Source organism: Muntiacus reevesi, chromosome 2 (genome assembly GCF_963930625.1).
Source record: "Muntiacus reevesi chromosome 2, mMunRee1.1, whole genome shotgun sequence".
NCBI classification, from domain to species: domain Eukaryota; kingdom Metazoa; phylum Chordata; class Mammalia; order Artiodactyla; family Cervidae; genus Muntiacus; species Muntiacus reevesi.
The window spans coordinates 158,861,969-158,882,203 of NC_089250.1; the positions used below are offsets into that span (position 1 = coordinate 158,861,969).

Consider the following 20,235-nt stretch of genomic DNA (forward strand, 5'->3'; position numbering starts at 1 on the left):
AGGAGGATTGGTGGGTATCACTCTTAAGTCAAGAGAGCTGTGTCACAGCGTATGATTGTTGTTGCCTCCACGGCAGATTCTTTCAAAGCACAAGGCAGGAGGATTGGTGGGTATCACTCTTAAGTCAAGAGAGCTGTGTCACAGCGTATGATTGTTGTTGCCTTCCCTGATTCTTAGCAATAAGCGATGGGTAAGTGTTTGCATAACCTCTGCACATGTACCCCCCACACACACATACACACACACACACACACACACATGAAATATGGGAGATCATGTGAGTGTATGCCCTGAAACTGTGATACAAATTATAACCGAATGAAGCCGCAACAAAAATGTACAACTAAGTTAGTAACTGAATAACTAAATTAACCAGAGAGGGGATTTATTACCTCAACCAAGTCAACACTAATTTCAGTGCCGAGCACTGCCTATTCTCCTTTAACTCACTTGAGGACTGGGGTCACCAAATGGACATTAGCATTTCAAGCTTCTGAAAGTGATAAGCACTGTTTCTATTTATATATTTCCTCTCTCTCTATACACGTTACAGGACATATAAAAGACACAAAACATATATAAGATGTTACATATAAAGAGATGAAAGAAACTCATCATACCCCTTATAAGAAATGGCAGGGGGACTTGGGAATGTTAGTGCTCGGAAGACACTTCAAATCCAAGTAAGGGCTGCTTGATGACCTTCCTAAGGTCAGTGATGATGAGAGATGTTTATCCATTATCCACAACTTATTGCCACATAAGCTGAAGCTGTTCCATGATGAAAATGATTAAATATGTATTGGAGTGAGTTGCCATTCCCTTCTCCAGGGGATCTTCCCAACCCAGGGATCAAACCTCATGCATTGCAGGCAGATTCTTACTATCCAGCCACCAGGGAAGCCCCTAAACATGTATGGTGTGCATTTATAAAAATCATCCAAGCCTTGTTTTTAACATTCTGTGCTAAAGACTATCATTTACCTGACAAATATCCTAAAAAATGGCCTGGTAGGATAATCAACAGTAATCTTTACCTGCCCTACTCCATTTCTAACAGACATTTTACTGTTAACAAAAAGGTAAGGAAGGTGGAATTACTGGTGCGTAGTCTGAAGACAGTAAAGAATCTGCCTGCAATGTGGGAGACCCAGGTTTGATCCCTGGGTTGGGAAGATCCTCTGGAGAAGGAAATGGCAACCCACTCCATTATTCTTGCTTGGGAAATCTCATGGACAGAGGAGCCTGGCAGGCTACAGTCCACAGGGATTGCAAAGAGTCAGACACAACGGAAGCTACTAACACAGAGAGTCAGAGCCAAAACGTCCACTGTTTTCACTCAGGCCAATCAAGTTTGTGTGGTTTTAGCCGTTAACGCCATAGCAATTTGCACAGGAATGAGCAAGTGCTGAAACCAGTGGAGGTGAGGAGTTTATGAGAGACTAGCTCAGCTACAGAAAGGTACTAGGATTAATTTTATCAAAGTAACTTTAAATACTCTGTGATCATGGTGAAGGAATAAGCAGCTCAGAAAATGTAAGAACACTTTCAGAATACCAGTGACTACATGTTGCCTGGTCCAGGTAACACATTTCACCAGATGGTTGACTCTTTACCCTGGAAAGGGGGTGTGATGAAAGATGGAATTACAAATGTACAGAATTTTATATTTCTAAATACCTTTAAGACACACGCTAGCAGACAATATACACAGGAATGGGAAAAGCAGGAAGAAACATAGCATAAAATTCCTCAAAAGAAATCATTTTGTGGATTATTAAAAACTACTAAACTTATCAAGTCTTATACAATTATTTTATTAAAGGATGTCAAGTGTGGGGAACTAAACCAAAAATATCAATAGCCACAAGTGACCTTTAGTGGTAAACTATTGGTGCTTTTTAATAAATGTGCTGAGGAGAGTTCAAATCACAGCGTAACAGACCTTATTTTCGGTGAATTAATGCAGTTTGTAATTTGTATATCATACAGCAGTATTGTTCAATCAGGGGAAGTCACAGTTGAAAAACATTACATTTTAATTCCCTATGAGTGAACGGATAAGTAACTGTAAAAACATCACTGGAAGAAACATGGAAACAGCCAAGCCTTAACGAACCTACAGAAAGATAATTATCTCCAAATTTAGGAAGTACATTTACCTGCCTACCCACCTTTTCAAGCCTATGTTTAGCATACGTGCAAAAATAAAATACAACTACTGCAATTATTACTATCATTTTCTTCCGCCCTTAGGTGAGAAGCACCTGACAGCTTCATGCTGAGCTATGCTAACAAAACTAACCCTTTCACTTTCTTTAATAGTAAAATTACCATTACTGAATCATTGTCATAAGAAAATGCATTCAAGTACATTACCACTTATTTTAAATAAACACCAATTTTGAAACAATCAACTTTGAAAAGCTGCATAAGTCTTTTTTTTTTTTTTAAATCCCTGATTACATTTCTTTATTCACCGTGGTAGACTGAAGCATTGTATTTTTGGAGACTAACTACCACCTAATTTCCTTAAAAACAAAACAAAACAAAACAACAAATTTGTGTAATGTAAAACAGCAGTGAAGCAAGAAATTGTATGCTTGTCACTTATCTTCACTGTACGTAAGAACTGTGATAAAATATGGTACTTGTGCCGCACGAGTACATGAGAAAACACAATTGACTCACAGCACTGAACACACTGTTTACCAAGATAATACTCTATTATTAAATTCAAGCTCTGGACTTCACCTCAGTTCTGCATTCAGGTCACTAGGGCATTCCCTCCAAAGTCTTTGGGAGGCTTTGGACACAATCATCCCATAGTTAATAACTTGTGTAATTAACACTGAGTATGGGACTTCCCTGGTGGCTCAGATAGTAAAGCGTCCGCCTGCAATGCAGGAGACCCAAGTTTGATCCCGGGGTCGGGAAGATCCCCTGGAGAAGGAAATGGCAACCCACTCTAGTACTCTTGCCTGGAAAATCCCATGGACAGAGGGGCCTGGTGGCCTACAGTCCATCGGGTTGCAAAGAGTCAGACATGACTGAGCGACTTCACTTCAGTGGGGCCAGATGCCTTGATGGGACTGCTAGCTTGACATTAGCTCCTGAAATTTTAAGCTTATCTCAGTATATCCTAGAAAGTAATTTGTATACCACAGTGCCTAACAATTTCCATGCTACTGAAGTTTCTCCATCAAAAAAAAAAAAAGGATCAGATATGCAAAACAGAAGCTTCTCTGAGTTTTTTTTTAAAAATCACCTTATTAAGCTAGTCAGTTCTGTTTATCCAATTATACACAAGTGCTGCAACCTTTCATCATTACATTTGATTAGCGGTACACACATTACCTAAGAAGATAACATCTGAATTTTTTGTTATCTTCTAAAAGAAGTCACATTTAATACAGTAATTAGAAAAAAATCTTATCCCTATGAACAAAAAAAAGCTACAAAGAATGTGTATTTTGCTAAATAGCTTACTTATATTTATAGGTGAACTACTTACAAAAGTGACATCAGAAAAGAACCTATATTCTGAATACAGTGACAAGAACAGAGTGTCTATAGCCCTTGCCAATACACCAAAACTAATCATGTGCTCATTGCAAAAGGACTTCCGAACACGCCAGCCTTCAGTTTATGAATCAGCAGTTGGAGCTGTTGGTATCTTTCACTTTCTGTTTGTATCCTGGTTTAGTTTCACCTTCATCATCCTTGTGTTGAGCTGGATCTTTTTCAGCGACCTGGTCTTTGGTTTGGGGTTCGTGTGCGGAAACAGGATCTAAAACTACAACTGGTTTGGCTTGTTTTCCACTGCCAATGTATTGTTTCCTGTATCCAGTGTTACTGGGAGGCCTAGGGGGTGAACAGTTAAACAAACAAACAAAAAATTAAAAGCAGAGAGAGAAAACATTTATCTTTCCATATTCCTGGATTTAGAGGAGCAAAAAATCCCAAAACATTCTAAGTCTAATCAACATGCAAAAAGTGGTCTTTGAGGTGCCAGCCATTTAAAAAAACAAAGCTATTAGATTACATATTAGGAACACAAGGCCAGAAGAAAGGCAGAAAAAGTCAGAGCAATTAACTGCGGAAGTGTTAAAAAGCCAAAGGCACCTACCTGCTTAATCGCACACTCTTCTCATAGAAGCTCAAAGCTCCCAGGTGCTCTGCACACCCCCCACTGCCCGCTGCCCCGGCTCCTGCCCCACCCCTGCTTAGCTGGAAGGAGGCAGGGAGCTCTTCCTTTGTGCCCAGGGTACTGGGGGTGCAGATTAGCTCTGAGGAGACTGCGTGGAGGACGGAAATAAATCACCACCAACCCCCATGGGCAGCTGAGAGATGTGCCAGCTGCTGCCATTTGCTGGCAGGAACGACTCTGGGCAGACCTGGGGAGGAATGAGGGAAGGAACCAGGGCGGATGGGAGAATCTAGAGAGTCAGTTGAAATGCCAAGTTACCACTTTTTCTAAAAAGGAGAGTCATATTTGAGAAATTTCTTATTGAATTTCAAATGCAGTTTCTTTTTCCACTGCAGTTTCCTCTCTTCTCTTCTGATGTAAGAAGCTACTGCTTCTCCAGCTAAATAGGCAATAATTTCCTTGTGGAAATGGAGATGTCCTGCAACGCTCTTCTCTTGCCACGTGTCAGGAGATTAGGCTGTGGGCACCTAGTCCTCTCAGAAGATAGGATAGGAGCAACCATCTGAAGGGGCTGGACTGCTGATCTGATGCCTGGAGGTTGAGGGGTGTGTTGCAGGCAAGGCAGAGGCTATTCAGACTTATCTGGTCTTCCTGGTAGTTGCTAGAACGTTAACCATGACCCAGCACACCCCTGACCCATGTCCACCTCTGGATGTCAGGATGGGTACTGATGAACTGCTGGCCAGGTCTCCCCACTGCTCTACTAGTTCCCCTGATGAGTTGATGTCTATTATTCCCTGACCCGTAGGTCAGACCTGCTGGTTGACACTCCCTTACTGCCTCATACTGCTCCCTTGTTGGACTTACCACAGTTACAGTTAAATAACCAGTTGTTAAACGTCTGTCTCTTAAGTAAAATGTAAGCATCCACGAGTTGGACTGTTTAGCTTTGTTCATAGTTAAACGCAGCACCCAGAGCAGACCCATTTGTGGAGCAAACAAATGAGCGAATACTAATGAACTACCGTGTGTGAAAGGCTCAGAATGAATGCTCAGAAACCAAGGCCTCTGTGTGAGCAGGTCTAGATACCTCTGTTGTACAACAAAAGCAAACAAGAACAAATGATCAACTGTTGAGACAGTGGCCTGCACAATACATCCACAGGTAACAAAACTCCAACCCAGGGACCACAGTTTTACCACCTAGCACTGAGATCTGTCCAAATGCTTGAAAACTGCTACAGAGCTTTCCAGTTATACTGTGTGACTTGATTATCATCAATAAGTAACTAGCACATAACTGTCTTCTTTGGAGGAGTAAAAGCAGAGAGATGACCAGGGGCCTGAGAGGAACGTTACACTGTAGTGAGGACGGATTCCTTTATTTTTGCCTGAATCTGGCAACACCCTTTTCATTAGCAGACACCTCTGACACTGCCCACCTACTCTGGTCAAAGATCCACTTCTTAAGATATCAGTGTTTTGGCAATCACCATGGGATGAATTCACCCCAGTGGTATCTGGCTTGACCTCTGACCCAGGGAACACCTGAAAGACCGAATCCACGGTCAGAGAAGCAGAACCACCGTGAATGGCATTAGGATTCATTATAGGTTAGACCTCAGGCAATGGAGAGAGCCAGTCAGGCAGTCTATGTGAGTCTGTGTATGATGCTGGGCCTGAAATCAGCAGGTTGTGCAGGTGAGAAGCAGCAAGAAGCTGAGGACAAACAAGAGCCCCATCTCTCACAATCCCCAGTCCTGTTGATGCGGGTGAACTTCAGGGTAAACTTGGAGCCCTTCCACATGGAATCACACATGCATCTGGCCCAAGATTTGGGGATGCTAGAAGGGGAGAGGGAGGCAGCTGTGCCACATGCCAACTAGGTGACAACGTGCATGAGCAGTAAAAACGCCTGCCCTACACACACTTTCAGAGCATTAAAAAAAAAAAAAAAGACTATTATGTCACTTCCACTTTCTAAAGCTCGTGCCAATTTCTCTTGTGGCAAAGCCTAACCTAGAAACAAATGGGTAAGAGAATTCAAGGGAATTCTAGAAAATGAAGTTCCAGTCTAGTTAAACTGTTACAGTCAAAGTCACATAAAATCTGCCAGTCAAGTCCCTAGTCTGGTTCCATGACACTGGGTCTAAGCCCATTGCAGATAAGCCAGCCAGTCTGCTCGACACATGCAATGGAGGTATCCATCTCATTTCAGGTGAGCGATTTCTATCGATCCATACTGACCTTCACTCATCACTTTTGTAGAACTACCATGGGTGTTTTCATGCCCCCGTGTGTCTGCAGGTGAAGGGGTGATGAACATATCCTAAAAATGCTTTCTTCATCAGCTGAAGGCTGAAAACTTCCAGGAAGTGCTCTTGGGGCTCCACAACAGCAACAAATGATGTTGACCCAACTGGAAACTCAGAAATTCTGTATGGACAGGCTGCAATTTTCCTGGAATTGTCTCAGTCGAGAGAACTGCTGTTCTTTCCTGAAGTAGGCTTCTCAATGATAGATTAATCTATTATTAAGTCACCTGTAGACTCCAATTTGAGAACTCCTTTGGTTATCACTGAACTTGGCACAGTGGAAAACTTCTCTGAATCTATGTGTTGAGAATCAGAATTAACTAGTTTCTGAAAGATAATGAACACTGGCTTGGAATTCCAAAGGGTTGAAGCTAAAAGGGACTATTGCAATCGTCTAGTCCAACTGTTTCTTTTACAGATAAGGAAAATGAGGTTTGGAGAGGGGAGGAGCAAGACCTAAAATTACACAGCTTATCGGTGGCAGAACTAGGACAAGAATCAGAAGTTCCTATCTCCCTGTCCCTGATTATCCCACAACATCACATAGCTTTTTACCAAAGGCATCTTCTAGAAACACGATGATGATGCCACAGGCTAATTCTGGTACGTTTACAGATTTTTTTCTGAATCCTTGTTTTCACCTGTATCTTTCAGATTGATAAATATAAAATTCATCCCTTGGAACTATCCCTTGTTTTGTTTTTTTCCTTTGTGACTTAAGCCTAGTTCTTCCTGGTGTGACATCATTAAGTCTATCCCTGGTTCCCATGGAGGAGCTGCCCAGGGTTCCCTTTGGAATGAGGAACCCTGTTCCTCATTGTACCTCCAATCCCATCTTATGGGAAGAGCCAGAAAGCGCCCCTGGTGATGGTGCCTAGAACCCAGGCTCCTACTCTAGGCAGCAACAGTGGCAGGTTCTAGAAGGTTAAATCTGAGGCTTCTCCCCAAGGTGAAAAATCCCAGGTGCTCAAACACAACAATCCAATAGGAACTGCAGTGTACCATTGTTTGGTTCAGTTTTTCTACTTTAATTCGTCTAAGAGCAATGATCCCAAATAAGGAATTAAAAGTCAGTATTCATAAAAAGTATGGCAGACCTTCTCCTGTAAGATGCAAAATCTCGAACCAAAGCTTAAATTTTAGAGCTGACATGAAGACTGGAATCATGGACTATTCAGGCTGAGAGGGATTACTGACATGAACTAGTCCATCCTTCTCATTTATCAGGGGATGACACCAAAGAATAGTGAGTTAAATGCTTGTGTGAGTACACAATTTGTTAATAGCAGATAAGGATTAACATTGTGGCATCTTGACTTCCTGTCAAATATTTTTTTTCTTACCACAACAAAGTAGCAGTGATTTTTTGATCCATTCAAATAGGTGTTTTGTGAGTCATTTTCAATCATTTAAGTGCTATTCCAAGACAAAAAGAAAAACCAAGAAGCAAAATAAAAGCTAGGAGAAAATATACTAATCTATGCCACTCCATGAAGCCTAATGCCTAAGTATTGGGCAGGCCAAAAAATTCATTCGGGTTTTCCCATAACATCTTACGGAAAAACCCAAATGAATTTTTTGGCCAACTCAACACAACTTGGTCGCCCTTTCAGAAAGCAGTTACTTTTCCCCACCTGCAAGAGGGCCAGAAGGCTGGGGCAGATGGGGCCACTTGCTAGTAAAACGAAAAACCTGACTCCAGCTGATACTGGTACCAGAAGAATCAGAACAATTGCAAACGGTAATGCCCAAAATTGAACTTTATAATAAAGGGACTCTGATTTCTCAGACTGTGTTACAAGAGATGAAAGTGCAGCTTTCTAATTCTTAAAAAAGCACATCATTGTTTGCATTCAATGAAATTCCATTCAAAATCAACTTTCCACGTTCCAATTATATTCAACAACATTCTAGCTAACATTTCGGCTGCAATTCAAATTAACTAATGCCCCCAAAGAGCCCTAATAGACATGGTTCTGAACTCAATTGAATACAATCAAAGCTCATGAAATGAAGGGGGGAAAATGCTTATTTCATGCAAATTTTGCATATCACTCAAGCTTAATTTTACTGATAATATAAAGGTGGGACATTTTGAACATTACAGTGAACGAAACTTTTAAGCGGTGAGAGTTATTTTATAAAATGCTACCTCTGAAAAGCTGATTGCCAAACAGTATAAAAACGGTTTGAGGCATAAATGCCAAGTTCATTTCTATTTCACTTCTGAGGTAACTATCTTTCAAATCGCAACAGCTGGACTATTTAACACAATCTGGTGAATCAAAGTATAGTTCTTCTCTGGTCTCCCAGTGGGACGCCTGCATTAGCTGGTGGCAGCCGTCCAACAGATGACGCACAGCCGGACGGTCTGAACTCTGCTTCATTTACAATAAAAATGGATAAAGCCACAATCATATTTACCACCTTCAAGGACAGAAAACGGAAAGATTTAAATGTGTCTTTATAAAGTAGTTTCCTGGGAAAACTCCAAAGAGGAAGTCAGTTTTATATTTTCCCTTGTGTAAAAATAAGAAGTCTTGCTGCCCACCCACCCCCCCCAAACCCCAGCCCATCCCCAAGCCCTTTAATGAGTTGCTACAGCAGTCAACAGCAGTGGCACTGCAGCCAGAGGCAGTTTTGTTTCTCTTAGACGTCCTGTTTTTCAGGACATTTTAATACACTTGTTCAAAATTTCCCCAAATCGAGTTTCAAACAAGAGATGAAACTTTCTACTTTATTGCTCATTCTACAACTTTTACATATCGTGAAGGTAGAATGAAACTAATTCCTTTTGGCTTTGTGTACTTTTTGAAACTACACTTAAGCTCAAAGAATAAATTAGTTGGCCAATTTGGGTCAGCTTCTGTTTGAGGGGGAAACAGATATAGTTTTAAATTATGAAAAATAAATACTGTTAAGCAGCAGAATTCCACCATGCACGGTTGGAAATCTGACATCACCTTCTGGATGCTGATTTGCCACCAGGATTAACAAGAATCCCTTTTTAACAGAGGTTAACAATGCCTGGGCAAAGACTTCTGTGTCCACGTTGAGCCACAGTTTCTTTGGTGGAGTAACTGCAGCATAGCTTCTCAACGCACAGGTTACCTCCCAGACCAGAGTGAAAGCTACGAAGCCTTGTTCCAGTTCTTTTATTCCTCCAGGGTAAACTGGGCTCTGCGCATTTACGGATTCCAAATACACTGGCCCAGACAGCCCAGGAAACCAGACGATTCTCACCAGCAAAATCAATGATAAAGCATGAGCTAAGACTGATTGTAACTCAGGCAAAGATTCTTTTTTTAAATGTGTAAGGTACTTTGGGGGGCTACTTATAAAGATTTTTGTAATTCTTTACAACTTTTAAGTCACCATGGAAAACTGACTGAGATCTCAGCTATGAAATGTGAATGCTATCTAAAAAAGAAATTTTAAGAGACATAAAGTCTTCTACCAGAGTCATCATCTATAATGTGGGCACCTCAAGAAAGCTGTCATGCACAAAATGTTTGTATTTTCATTCATAATTTTCAGAAAAATATTTTTAAATTTTAAGAGATTTTTCTTTAAATTTACTATATTAAATACTTTAAACTCTCTTTTAAGATGGTAAGTTCTGAAGAATTCAGTGTGCTACTTTTTATATAGTTGCATGACAAAATATATTTCAGATGAAAAGCATTTATCAGGTTTCAGAAGTTAAATCAATTTATCCTCAGATCTGAAACTACACTTAACTTTTAGCCAGAACTTCTATTTGAATAAATTTTAAGTCCCCACTACTCCACTATACAAAAATAAAAGGAAACGCAAATACTGCAGAGACTACTGAAAGATGTTTTAAAAAAATGACAAAGCACCAAAAGCAATTTGGTTCTCCATGCCGAAAGGATATATTTTATGCTGAGTTTCTAAAAATCATAGGTGTTGGCAACTGGAGGCAAATGTCACAAGGCAATTCATTTTTTGAAAGAACTGAGAATTGCTCAGCAGCATTTTTAACAGCTACTCTGAGATTTACTCAACAGAATTTTAACACTGGGTATAACAGAGCCTCAACAATTAATCTGGAAGCATCTGCTGTCTGTGGAGCAACTCAGAACACCTGTGAGACAAAACGGACAGGCGGGTCTTCTGGGCAGTCCACAGGAAAACTCCTACGGAGGGGGCTGGAAAAAGAGACCAGCGAGGCAATCTCAACTTCCAGAACATCCAGTTGTTCTGCTAATTTTGTTGTTAAAACTTAATTGTCCATGCGCTGGCACACACGGAGAACCTTTGTCGCGGTGCTTAGCCGAGCAGAGCCGTTTCCTGCAGTGTCCGTACACAATTCAGGGGTACTAAGATTACAGTGGAGAGCACAGCAAATCCTTTAATTGTATAAGAGCATCAGCTTAAGCAGTAACGTCCATGCAGTTCATTCTGCTAGCTAGTCATCTCTTCTCAGAAACAAACGTTTACTAAGTACACGGAAGGTGCCCTCCTTTCTCTGCTCCGCACCACACAAGCAAACACATGCACACTCACATACACGAAACGAAAAGAAAAGAGGTGGGGGGGTGGATGGGAGTAACAGGAAAAAAAAAAACAAACGCACTCTGTCCACCCCAAGGACTAAAAGAACTCGGCTCTATTCTATCTGAACAAAATGTTGACTCGAAAGAAATAGCTGTATAACCAACCAAGCTAACTTCCAGGTGAGACTTGAGGCAATTTTATGCCAAGCATCCCTAAAATAAGTTGAGAATCTTAATTTCTATTTGGCAACATATTTCAAAAGCTCAAATTCTGCAGCTCCAATGCAAAAGAGCGATTTCATTTTTCTACATCAGTTTCACACTGGAAATAATGGGGAAAAACCTGAAGAGAGACTACTTAAAAGTCAATCAATCTTTTAATCCAAACCCAGAAATGGTAATTAGATTTTCTTTTTCTTTCATAGAAACATTTGACTGATTATACTAACCATGAGACATCTAAAATTTATCTTTTATCAACTATACTTTGGTAGTCAGTTAATGGCTCAAACAAGACGAACTCTCACAAAAATAAATCTCTGTGGGGCCAAAAGTCACATGTATTTAGAGACACCACAGATCTAGAAATTAAATGCAAATTGAAATAAAAATGGCTTCACTGGAAACGGTCATTTTTCTATTGAAATTGAAGGCCTGTAATTGCTACATTGGTTTTTGTTTTTTTAAATTCTTCTATGGGGCACAATGTGACCCGTTTTGACCTCCCAAACAAAAAAGACAAGCTAGCTGCCTGTCTGATGGTTAAAAAGGAAATTTTAAAAAGCCTGATAAAGCTTAGAGTTCGGGGGAGATCTGGGGTTGAAGAGAAGCATGATGAATTAGAGAAATGTTAACTGGAAGGGTCTCTAGCAATTGTGGCTTAAAAGCATCTTTGAGAATGGCCAAGAGATGAGGATACAGCTACGACATCACTGCAAATCACACCAGTTACAACGGAAACTGGGTTCTCCCCTGTGAAACAAGGTTTTAGATATAACTGGATGAAATGAAAAATCATCCGTGAGGTTGACCACTTTGTTTAGTTGTAACTCTCAGGAGGATATTCACCTTTCTAAAAGTAATTAATAGAAAAAGTGAACACAGATGAATAAAGCTCAGTACAGACAAGTAAGGCCACTTCCAAGATGAGACTGTTCAGAGACAAAAAGGCAAGCTGGCGAGAATACAGGAAACTCCTGGGCCTCTGACTGATTGTGCTGGAGAACTCTTGTAAGATCTGCTTACTTCTCTCTCCATGCTGCTGGCCCATTTGTCCAGGCTTTCTTTATAACTGCCCATCTTTCTATATGTAAGAGATGTCCTAAAATATGACGACTAATGGACACTACAGCCCAAACTCAAAGGGGCTAATGGGGAACTGATCAAAGGTGGAGCTGACTCACAGGGGTACAGCATGAAGTGGCTACAACAATGAAATTTATTTGGGGCTGGAGAATGTATGTTTTGTAAAAACAGTATTCACAGGGATTCATCTTTATATTGTCACATTATCATTTAGTAAAACATCTTTCAAATCCAATGGTTACAGTCAGATACGTTCAAGGTACTTGACTTCTGGGAATGAACTAATCTTCAGCATGCTTGAAATGTCAATAAAATAAAAAATTCATAAATGAAACGTGGGCTTCCCTAGTGGTTTAGTGATAAAGAGTCCTCCTGCCAGTGCAGGAGACACAGGTTCAATCTCTGTGTCAGGAAGATCCCCTGGAGGAGGAAATGGTAATCTACTCCAGTATTCTTGCCCAGAAAATCCCACGGTCACAGGAGTCTGGCGGGTTACAGTTCATGGGGTCACAAAAGACTCAGACGCAACTTAGGGACTAAACAACAACAAATGAAATTTATGCCAAAGACTAAAGGAGCTAAGGCTGGTATTCTAGTGTATTAATTTCCCAAGTTTACTTGTGAAGCACGCTCCTTTACTGGATGTTTGACATGAAAAACATTAAAACAATTTCTTTCCAAATTCATTTCCAGCTACTCTTTCAAGTCTTCTTGCTAATTCAGATGGACTCTGCTTTTCAGAATTCTTGGGTTTCACTGGGTGACATTTTCTTCCCATGGCAAAAGATATTTTAATTGTTTAGGTTAGCCTTAGAAAGAGGAAAGATTAAAGAGATTACACCATCTAAGAATATGCAGGGTCAGAGGAGCAGGATGTGAGTAACATAGGCCAAATGAACTGCATTGCTTCCTATAGGGGAAACCTTATAGTCATTTTCTTCACTTCCATTCCTAGAGCTCTGAATATGCTCAATGAATATGCTGTCATTCAAAAGCATGGGCTTTGAAGTTAGAATGAAAAAGGTTCAATAAAATCTGACCCAACTATGGATTAGGAATAGAATTTTGGGCAAGTTGTTTATGTCACTAAATCTCAGTTTTCTCATCTGTAAAGTGGAGATAATGCCCAATCTTCCAATCTGTACCTTTGGGAGAATCAAAGTAACACATGAAACTACTGGCTTAATAAATGTTAGTGAAACATGAGTAACAACAACAAAACATCACAGAAGCAAATTGCAAAACTCTGAACCTCCAAATCGGAAACTGGCACCATTACTCACAGCCTCCATCGGATCTCTTATGCTGCACTAAGCAGCTCCAGGTGTGTCTGACTCTCTCCAACCCTATGGACTGTAGCCCACCAGGATCCTCTGTCTGTGGGATTCTCCAGGCAAGGATACTGGAGTGGCTTATCACGCCCTCCTCCAGGGGATCTTCTGCACGCAGGGACTGAACCTATGTCTCTTCTGTCTCCTGCATTGGCAGGTGGGTTCTTTACCACTAGTGCCACCTAGAAAAGTCCATCAGGCATCTTGCCTACAGCAATTTAAGCACACTTCCTCTCAGATGAATGTTGCTATAATATGGATACATATTAATATATATTGATGAAGAATAATAGACAACATTAGCTTAAAAACAGGTGAAACATATACAATGGACAGTTATAAGCTTTCATTCCCAAATGTTTTCCCAATTCACTTCACTTATATCAATCAAGAACATCAGGCTTTCCCATTCTGTTGATAATAGAGCTAACGTGTCTCACGGGATAAAATGGAAGACAGCTTTACCCATACCTAGGTACTATACTGCATTTTCTCACTTATTGCTCAATTTATGTTTGCTACTGAAATATTAATTTCCTAGCTACCCTTTAATCAATGCCCCAGAATATGTAAATTTGGAACCAGTCAATCTAACTGGAGTTAAAGAAACACCCTTTGACTTGCCTGTATTGCACAGTACTTTTCTGTACATGTGGTTGGATGTCATGGGTCTGAGTCATATTTTTTTAAATGCATTTGTAATGGTGGCAAACGGATGGCTATTTCCAAATATTGAATCAGCTTGCAAAAGCCGAGTCATTTGGGAACATGTTGAACATGCAGTGGTGGTTAAAATGGATCATATAGGTTTTTTTTAACCAAAATGAACCATGACACTGATTCTCTTGCAGGATTCACTGCGTGGCTCTAAAGCACTCTACTTCTCATCTACTTTTTCCACTCCAAATTAAATGGATAGGAAAGACCTTCCAATTTACTTCCTCTGTGGTCAGATTATCTCTAATCCAAGTAGGTCTAAAAGCATCTGGAGCAATAGTGACAGAGTTGGAATGAGTATCCTGGCCCTGAAGGATAACAATCATTTCAATTTGGATTTGTAAGTTCCCCTGATATAGTTTAAAAAATTAAAATTTTTCAAGAAATTATTTCACATTTCTAGGTTTGTGTGTGTTTTCTATAAACCTATGTTTAGAGACATATTAGGAGTAGAAAATATGTGCTTAACTTTTCTTAACTGTGAACATCTTTATCTAGCAACCACATTTGTGAGGGATTATTGGGCTTTCCTGGTGACTAAGATGGTAAAGAATCTGCCTGCAATGCAGGAGACCCAGGTTCAATCCCTGGGTCTGGAAGATCCCCTAGAGAAGGGAATGGCTACCCACTCCAGTACTCTTGCCTGGAGAATCCAATGGACAGAGGAGCCTGGCAGGCTACATCAGTCCATGGGGTCGTGAGGACTCAAACATGACTGAGCGACTAGCACTTTCACTTATTGGGATTCTAGATTTGAAAGAGAATCTAGAAAATACCTCAACTATTTGCCTCAATTTTAAACAAGAAAAACAAAAACAAAAAAAACCAGAATAAAAGTTACATGATTTTCCCAAGGAAACCTGGTCCAGTCAATAGTCAGGTGTTCAATATCTAAGCTTTCAACTCTAACTTTTGTCTCTGATCATCCAGTAATGGCCCAGCATTATAATTACAATAGAAAAGGAATCTGTTGAAATACTTTTCATTATTATTTAATTTACATGACAACCCTACAAGATTACCCTCATCATCCACATGAGGAACCAGTCAATGGTTAAATAACTTGCCTGAGGCCATAAAGATAATACAGCTAGCAAACCCAAGATATCATTGTAGAGCTGGCATTCTGGAAATAATCTGAAGCTACTTGCCACCCTAAGCATATGTGGGAAAACACTGGTTTATAAACCCGACCATACTGCTTCCCTGTTACTCCTCGCCCACTCTACAGGCTTTTACTGATGAAAATACAACTCATTCTTGTTCATTTGACCCTGTGCAACATTCAGTTTATTTCCAGGTACTGTGGCTATCAAAAAGTAATGAAAGTTATCTTTTTAAAACTCTGTAATTTGGAATTTTCTCTATTTTATATTGACCAACATGGCCGTTGATTAGCTTGAATCAATGAGTCTTACTCTATCTTAACACGGTCAGTTTACTCTGGATCAGCTGCAGAGAGCATGAGAGCAAAAATAAAGCTTATACTCTTCATTTGCTTGGCCAGCTCTTTACCTCTCATAGTACAAAGGGAGGTTATAAACATAATTCCTGTCTGAACAATTACTAATCAGAATTAATGAAATTCAAATTCACTGTTAGATTTAAGATATTATTACCAGGTAGTACACACTTATTGGGCTTGCCAGGTGGTGCTAGTGGTAAAGAACCTGCCTGCCAATACAGGAAACATTTCAGGTTTGGTCCCTGGGTTGAGAAGATTTCCTGGAAGAGGACATAGCAACCCACTCCCGTATTCCTGCCTGGAGAATCTCATGGACAGAGGAGCCTAGAGGGCTACAGTCCACAGAGTCACAAAGAGCTGGACATGACTGAAGTGACTTGGAGCGCACATACAAACACACACACACATAATTATTTCTAATTATTTAATTAGAAATAATTAAAAGAGGACACAACTATTCCTAAAGCTATTATTAAAGGAGAAATAGAAACAATTAGGTTTCTCCAAGTCCTGATTATCTTCGTTTTCATTTTTGTTCAAAAAAACAAACAAAAAAAAACCTTGTTTGCTCAGGCTGGTGACAAGAATGTTAATTAATCCTTACAATGAAGTATCAAAGGTGCCTCCTGCCATTTCCTAAGTCCCTAAGAAATAAACCCATGTACCTCTGTCTCTACAATTTACCAAACAGGACTTACTCAGTTATTTGGAACACACACATATGATAATTTTTAGGGATTTATTAAAAGGAAAATAAACTTTCTGGAAAGAGCTTGATGCTATTTAATTTTCTGGATAAGTGAAGATCTTATGCAGAAAACATCTATGTTTCTTTCTTCACTTTAAAAGGTTTCTAAGAAGTAGGTAGCAAACTTTCCTTCCACTTGAGGCCAATCAAATGAGCACAGGCGAAACATTCTTTTACATCTGGGCATTCTGCGGTCTCTGCTCACTCTATCTTGTGTAGCTACAAAGATGCAGAAGACATGCACACCTGCGCTCAATGTAAATGACTGGGGCATTTTCAAAAGGTTTAAAAAACCAAAAAAGCACCCAAACAAACCAAAATATCTAAAATTTGGGTACACATATATCTGTATTTTGTGACTGTTGAATAAGGGGGTAATGTAGGTTAACCGAGCATTCTAATTAATTGATATTCTGTTTCACTAATAAAAAAGTGTATTCATTCATTCATTTAGTAAGTATTTCCTGAGAGCCTACCATAAGGCAGGAATTTCATCAGGTGTTTGAGATATATGAGTAACAAAAAATTTCCTATCCTCATGGAGTTTACATTCTAGGAGGGAAGAGAAAAAAATAAGCATATATATATATAAACAAAGTATATAGTATGTTAAAGTAACAGTTTTGGGGAAAATGGAGTAGGATAAGGGTTTTAAACTGCAAATAAGAATTGCAGTTTAGAGGAGTTGAGTTACAGTTTTAAATAGATGGTTAAAGTAGGTCTCACTGAAAAGCTGACATGTGAGAAAATAAATGATGGAGGTGACACAGTGCAGCGGCTGGAGGAAGGGCATCTCAGACAAAGGGAAGGAAAAGCAAAGAACTGGGGTAGAAGGAACAACACCAGGGCAGGGAGGCCAAACTGGGGCTCGGAAGGGAGCATAAGAGTGGCAGGGACTTGTGTGTGTGTGTGCGCGCGCACGCGCGCATGCATACATGTGCACAAAAAATAATGTTATGTATTAGAGGCTACTGTGATTGGTATCCTCCCTTGACCTTGACACTGCTGAGCGACTAACACTTTCACTTGACCTTGATTACTTGTCAAGAGACAATAAAGCCACTCATCTGAAATACACTATGGTGGTGTTGCCACAGCTCAAGATAATGGTGCCACTGTTTTTTCGTTTTTCAGTTGCTAAGTCGTGTCTGACTCTTGTGACCCCACGGACCGTAGCCTGCCAGGCTCCTCTGCCCAGGCAAGAATACTGGAGTGTACTGCCATTTCCTCCTCCTGATCTTCCCGACCCAGGGATCGAACCTGCTTCTCCTGAATTGCAGGTGGGTTCTTTATAGCTGAGCCACCAGGGAAGTCCTTTAACTGCTGATCTCACTTCAAAGTGACAATTCAGATCTACGAGGTAAGACATGTGGTTGCCTCCACCTTATGGCTAGTATAACAGAGTGAACCTATATAACAAAGCGAACCTATTGGTCAAAAGCCAGCCAGAAATAATCCAGGAAATAACCTTTCTCATTCCCTGTAGCTAAACCACTTTCAGGAGATCCTGAGAAATCACATGAGTTTTTTACTTTTCAAGCTCACATCCAACTACACTAAGTTAAACTTCTTTTACTCATTAAAAAGCTAGGTTTAAACACAAAATGATTTGAAGTGCATCTGTTTGGGAAGTGAATAATTACCATGGACATACACAAGATACTTGGATTGATTTGGATGACTGTACTTAAGAAACATTTTTCAGAAAGCCATTCTTCTTTGCTAAATGGCTGTCAATATGAAAATGCATGGCGTTGGTTATTTCAGCTAAAGCATGTCAAGAACTGAATAATCAAGCGTTAGGTTACAAAGTTTAAAAGTTAATACAGCAGCACAGAGTATTTGTATTAGTGCTTTAAGTAGATAAATTAAATTGAAATGTGTCTCTTAAGCAGTCATTGAACAAGCAAGATGAGAAATAAATTGAGCTTCACATAGGCCTTTATGGTGTCTAACAACTGTGTCTGTCAACACATGGATCCTTTTCACTGTCAATTCAGCACACATTTTGCAGACCTTGGGCCTGCAATTATTTCATTTCCTTTCTTGGAAATGTAATTTCCACTTACTTTTGGAGAATAAAAGGCAGACAAAAGGGGGAAGGAGTTGCAGTATTTTCTGATTAAGATTATCTGTGTAAAATGGTAAAGGAAAAAAAAAATCTATACACACACACACACTGAAGCATTTCTCAGAAACTAACTTGTCTCAGCCAAATTGCTTTTGTGTCTGGATATTGGTTCAAATGTAGCCAGACTGCTGATGTCAAATTAGGTGCTAAACAAATGTAATAGGAAAGATGAAGAATGAATATAGATCATCTTTCTGTTAGAACTGTTCAAATGACTCCCGTCAAAAGAAGGAAATGCATGACTGCAGGAGAAAATATATTTTTAAACATAATGAAATTAGATAAAACTGTAAATCAGCAAAGAAGGTCATTCATTCCAAAAGAAGGGGAAAAAAAGTTAATAGTACCAATAAGAGAAATACAAGACTGGAAGAAAATACCCGTTGGCAAAAATAGATCTAAACTGAATTTTAACTTCATTTGTCCAGGCTTCACCTTAAAACTAAGACAGGTAGAGTTACAAAAAAAAAAAAAGGATTCTTTCTTTCCTGATAGAACAGGAAATCAGAGGTTTAATTAACCGTGATTACAATATTCGCTGATCTGATTTGTCTCACCTCTTCCTCTTCTTTGTGTGACAAACCAGCTGACATCCTGGCAAGAGAACTAAAGCAAAACTAGACTAATTTCAAAAAGAGCTTGCCATTGTTATAAAACAAATTGATCCTCCACCAGAACTGTCTGAAACACATTCAATAGCAGGATTAACTCTTTAACAATCAAAGTGCCAGTTTTCAAGCCAGGTAACTCTTTACATAGCATGTCTTCAATCTCAGGACAGAGCAATATTAAGGTACATTTTAATTGAGAATCAGAAAATAAGGTTGTAAAAACATACCCTTCAAAGTAAGTTGGAAGACCTAGTATCTTCTGAAAGATCTAGTATCTTCTTTGGCCACTCATGAACCATTAAGAGGAATGATCTAAGTATTTAATCTTGAAAGAATGATTAAATGTCTTCTGATGCTGAATAAGGATCATCCAAGTCAATTCTTTGTGTAGAAGAAGAATCAGATTACCAAACCAGTTAGGGATGGAATTCTCTTTATATATATCTGCTTTGCATCAGCATTAGACCTCTAAAGCTAGGAGCCTGGAATCAAAAGTTGGCTCATCAAACAGAGGAAGAAGAGTATCTATTGGCTAACCAAATCAAAAGCTCTCTAAGAGATAAACAAAGCAAAGTAGCACACAAATTAGTCATCACAGATTTTTTCTACATACTACTTAGTAAAGAGCATCATTACTTACTGAAATGTAACCTTGGAACTTGAGCATCCTTCCCATTTACACGACCCTTCACCTGGCTCAGGTGTTGGGGGGGGCGGGCTGTTGAATTCTGCCTCCAGAGTTTTCTTGTTCAAGGCTGTTTTTGTTACACTGGATACAGAACCCAACACGGGCATGGATTTGGACTCTGAGGTGGCTAATATTCCAGTTGGACCTTAAAACCAAACACATACCTCAAGTTTAATAATTCTGTTCGATGCTTATTAATATGGAACCGAAAAACAGATTAGCTGAAAATCCCCGCAGGAAGAGAAGAGGCCAAG

The 20,235-nt window shown here is 39.7% G+C and overlaps 1 protein-coding gene across 1 annotated transcript in view; it reads right to left on the reverse strand.

The window, feature by feature from the left end:
* Window positions 1-405: 405 nt before the first annotated feature.
* The window catches only part of SHTN1 (shootin 1), a 101,970-nt gene continuing 82,140 nt past the window's right edge, over window positions 406-20,235 (reverse strand). Inside the window, exons 16-17 of the mRNA XM_065923404.1 lie at window positions 19,934-20,126; window positions 406-3,864 (exon numbers count right to left, since the gene is read on the reverse strand). Of these exons, the coding sequence (XP_065779476.1) occupies window positions 3,654-3,864; window positions 19,934-20,126 (404 nt within the window). The 3' untranslated portion in view covers window positions 406-3,653. The remainder of the gene's footprint in view (window positions 3,865-19,933; window positions 20,127-20,235) is intronic.